The 4760-nt window shown below is 43.1% G+C and overlaps 1 protein-coding gene across 1 annotated transcript in view; it reads left to right on the forward strand.

The window, feature by feature from the left end:
* Positions 1 to 3086: 3086 nt before the first annotated feature.
* The window catches only part of LOC102210798 (potassium voltage-gated channel subfamily V member 2-like), a 5090-nt gene continuing 3416 nt past the window's right edge, over positions 3087 to 4760 (forward strand). Inside the window, exon 1 of the mRNA XM_005730271.1 lies at positions 3087 to 4569. Within this exon, the coding sequence (XP_005730328.1) occupies positions 3304 to 4569 (1266 nt within the window). The 5' untranslated portion in view covers positions 3087 to 3303. The remainder of the gene's footprint in view (positions 4570 to 4760) is intronic.

A 4760-nucleotide genomic window follows, 5' to 3' on the forward strand; every position in this document is an offset into this window, starting at 1 on the left:
AAAACAGATACGATATGATCTCTTTATTCGGGTGCATGTGAGAGACCTAGCAGTAATATTTTGAGATGTCAGAGACTGACAGGAACCAGTGTAAAATGAACTGAGCGTGAGTTATTCTGAAATCTTAAGGCTTAATTATGTAAATAAAAAAAACTCTTTGATGGAACTGTTTCTATTTTATCTTCATCCAGCTGAAGAGGCTCACGCCATTTGAGGTCTTGCAGAAAGTATTGTGAAGTGATGTCGCTTATGAAACATTGTTACCTTAGTGAAATTGTATGTTTCAAGCTTCTGGTTGGCCAGCACATCAAACACACCTGTCAGTACGTTTAGAAACATCATCACTCACTGCACCACTACCAACTCCATGTTTCCAGTTTGTGTTATGTTTGTAGTATTCCGATAAAGCTGCCCAATCCCCCTCTGTCCCTCGCAGATTTCATTTTATGATCAGTTCACTGAAGTGAGATAAGTAGGTTAGCAGGAGAAGGAGAAGATCACGCTTAGTTAATTAAGCTGAGAGATTACTCTGTGCCACAGTGAGTGGTAGAGAGTGCAGAGGCAAAACAGAATAGCTTGGTAGTGTCTCTTTAATATGAGGGATTTATTAGAAGTCAGTATTTTAAAACTATTCTTTAAGTGTCTGTGAAGTGAGGACAGCAGTTCCTGCAGCTCTGATGTAGGATTTCAGGTCCTCAGCAGTTTGTGTAATCTCAATTTTATAGCCACCTCAACACAGCACAGGACATAAGCCATCAATCTAGGGCAACACCCAGCTGTTTTTTTTGTGTGTGGTTGGGTGGATTTTTTCAGATAGCCAAGTGAACTATTCACCAATGGATTACATTTCACACAATCTGTCTGACACATATACAGGATTTACACACCCTTTTTTATCTAACCAACGAGTGTGTGTTGGTAGCAACACAGCTGTCTCATGACAAATGTAGAAGAGACTTATTCCTAGTGTAGTCAAAGCATGTTTTAAGTTTCACATCTACTTACATTCATAAATAATTTACTAAGTCAGTGAACTAGTTCAAACCTCATCAGTGTAGCATGCAGAGGATGTAACCACCCACAGTCTATCCTGATAACGGTTATCAGGATAGACTGATAATGCATTCCCACACAAAATGCATTGTGCTCATTTTGTGTGGGAAGATTTTTTTCTGCTTCAGTGGACTGATGTGCAGTTTAACTGTAAGTGCACACGTATATGACAATGGTTGGTTGACTCTGTCTGAGTGTGGTTCTGCTGGAGGTTTCTTCCTGTTAAAAGGGTGTTTTTCCTTTCCACTCTCACCAAGTGGCTCCTCACAGGGGTTCATTGAATTGTTGGGTTTTCTCTGTATTTTTGTAGGGTCTTTGCTTTACAATATAAAGCACCCTGAGTCAACCGTAGTTGTGATTTGGCACCATACAAATAGAACTGATAGCTTCTTCTTTGCATTATAGAGTTTTAACCTGTATCTGAATGGCACTATGAACTGTGTTCACAGACAGTAATCTCTCTTATTTAATGCAATGCCACCTGAGGGCCCAAAGATCACAAGTATTAGCCTTGTCCCTTGTGGACAGAGATTTCTCCAGATTCTCTGGACTTATTGACAACAGTACGCATGCACTGTAAAAGAGATATTCAAAGTCTCTCTTAATCTGAAATTGCTCTCTGATTTGTTGTTGTTCTTTTTTGCAGATTGGTGAGCCTCTGCTGATATTTGTTTCTGATAAACTCTACATCTCTAAGATGCTCCTTTTATACCCAGTCGTGTTACTGATGTGTTTTTGATTAACCTAATTAGTTACAAAAACTCATCTTTTTAAACTTGCTTTTGGTTGATTTTTATTTTTGTTTTAGCTTCTGTGAAGCACTTTGTGATTTTTGTCTTGAAGGGTGCTATATAAATACAACTTTACTTACTTGTTTTGCAGAAATTGAAGAATTGGACTGCATTTTATTAAGGCTGATAAACCTTGTTGGGTTCAAGACAAAGATACTGAAGTTTTGATGTCAGGGTTAACTCTAAGTTATTTATGTAAAACTCCACATTTCTGCCATCTGTGCTGAAGACTGTAGAGATGACAGTGGACTTCAGGAGACATCCTTCAACACTGCTCCCCCTAACCATATCAGACAGCCCGGTGTCAATTGTGGCGATCTTCAAGTTCTTGGGTACCACCATCTCCCAGGACCTGAAGTGGGAGACCAACATCTCCTCCATCCTCAAAAACACCCAGCAGAGGATGTACTTCCTGATACAACTGGGGAAGTACAGTCTTCCACAGGAGCTGCTGATCCAGTTCTACACTGCAGTCATTGAGTCTGTCTTGTGCTCCATCACAGTCTGGTATGGAGCAGCCACTAAACAGGACAGGAGCAGACTGCAGCGGACTGTACGGGCAGCAGAAAGGATCATCGCCGCCCCCCTGCCCTCCATCCAGGATCTGTACCTCTCAAGAACCAGGAAACGGGGAAAATCATCACAGACCCCTCACACCCTGGACACAGACTTTCTCTACCTGCTGCCCTCTGGCAGACAGTACAGAAGCCTGCAGACCAGGACCACCCGACATAGGAACAGTTTCTTTCCCCTCACCATCTCCCTCTTAAACAGTTGAACTGTCACACTGCTCACACTGCCAGACTGCAACTGCACCTTATGTACATTCTGTAGTATTCATTCCATTTCATTTTATCCTGTATTTTATGTGTATAAAATTTAGATGCTGTGATTTCAATATTAATTTTTAAAAAAATGACCACTGAGGGTGGCACAGTGGTGCAGTGTTTAGTATTGTTGTCTACACGTCAAGGAGGTTCTGGTTTTACACTTCCTGGTTGGCTGAGGCCTTACTGCGTGAGGTTTGCTTGTTTTCCCCGTACCTGCGTAGGTTCAAAATCCTTAAAGCAACTTTGTTTACTAATCCTGCCCTCCATGCCCCTCCCACCTAAATATACAACTACTTAAAGGCACCTGGAAAGGTCCCAATGAGATTAAATGGATAAAATCCCTGCTGCTTGTCCTGATCTTCTGGTCGTAAAGTCCAATGTGTTGTCTTTGCTGTAACAAACAGAGGAAATTCCTTCTGTCCCCTAACTTCCAGGAGTCACCATATCAGCCACAGCTGAGCCATCAAACAGGAAAACCCCGTCTTCCCTGGGATGTCAGAAGTGGCTGCAGGATCAGATATTCGTGGATTTACCATGTGTTGATTACATCCCTTTCTCAGATTCTTTCTTTTAATGGTTGTTTTCCTCTTTCTGTTCTGTTGCATTTCCTGTCTTGGACCACAGCTGATATGGCTTGCTCAGAGAACGCTCAGCTGCAAACATGTTTGCAGAGCTCCTGCTATAGTGTCAGCTCTCTCTCAAAGTGCACAAAGGGTAATAAAACATTCCCATTTTCTCAGGAAAAAACAGCCAAAGCGTGGAGCTCACTGAAGAATCTGGACTATCCTGGGATTAAAGATGACTGCCCTAAAGGTGAGAAGACACCCAAACCCCAGCAAAACATGAACTTAAATGTAGGAGGGAAAGTTTTTTACATTCCAAGAATGTGTGCAGTTAGATATCCTAACACTCGAATAGGTTCCTTAGCTCTCTGCCGGGACCAGGCAAAACTCCTCACCCTCTGTGATGACTACTCTGTGTCCAGCAACGAGTTCTTCTTTGACCGGGATCCTGCCTTCTTTCACCACATCTGCCATTTCTATGCAACCGGAGTGCTTTGGATCATAGTGGAAATGTGTCCCATCAGCTTTGAGGAAGAAATTGCATACTGGGGCCTGAGCCTGAAGGACACACAGCTCTGCTGTTGGATGGTGTTTCAGGAGAAGGTAGATGAGTTGAAGGAGAACCTGGAGGTGGAAAGAGAACTAATGGCTGAGGTCGAGGTAAAGTACAATGATGATTATTTCAAGGACATGATGTTTGGGGACGTTCGGATGACTATGTGGAACATTGTGGAGAATCCGTACTCGTCAACTCTTGCGAAGACTTTCACTCTGCTCTCTAACCTTTTCGTGCTCTTGTCCATCGCTTCAATGTGTCTCAACACTGTGGAAGAACTACAGTCGTACAGAATCGATGACAAAACCTACATGGAGTGGGGAGAGATCGTCACCATTGTGTTCTTCACCTTTGAGTATTTGATTCGTCTCATCACCACTCCTGACATTGTATTATTTTTGAAGAGCGGACTTAACTTTGTGGACATGGTTTCAGTCATGCCTTATTTTGTCCAGATCATCTTTGAAGCCTTTACTGACTCCGAGGATGTGAGTGCACAAGAAGACCTCAGGGCCATGGCCCGGGTCAGTAAGCTCAGCCACGTCCTCAAAATTGTCAAGTTGCTGCGGATCTTTCGGATTTTGAAGCTAGCCCGCCACTCGACCGGTATGAGGGCCTTTGCATTTACTCTGCGGAGGTGCTACCAGGAGGCCTATTGCATTTTTCTCTTTATCGCCTTGGGAATCTTCACATTCTCTGCTCTTCTGCATTCAGCAGAAAGGGAAACCGAAGGCTCTCCCATCAGCAGTATCCCGTACGCCTGGTGGTGGGCAGCAGTAAGTATCACTGTCTGTAGCTATAAACTCCACATCTCCACGTCTGCCTTTGACTTTTTCTTTCTAAGCAAACATCTGCCTATTATGTGCGCTAATAAAAGGAAGGTTCAACACCAGCCGGCCAGGCTTCTACCTTTCTACCTTTAAAAACCCGCCTTCCAGCCAAATGGCTTTTAGCTAGGCTTTAGCTT

This window comes from Pundamilia nyererei, unplaced genomic scaffold (genome assembly GCF_000239375.1).
Source record: "Pundamilia nyererei isolate P.nyererei 1_Seehausen unplaced genomic scaffold, PunNye1.0 scaffold00036, whole genome shotgun sequence".
In the NCBI taxonomy this organism is placed as follows: Eukaryota; Metazoa; Chordata; class Actinopteri; order Cichliformes; family Cichlidae; genus Pundamilia; species Pundamilia nyererei.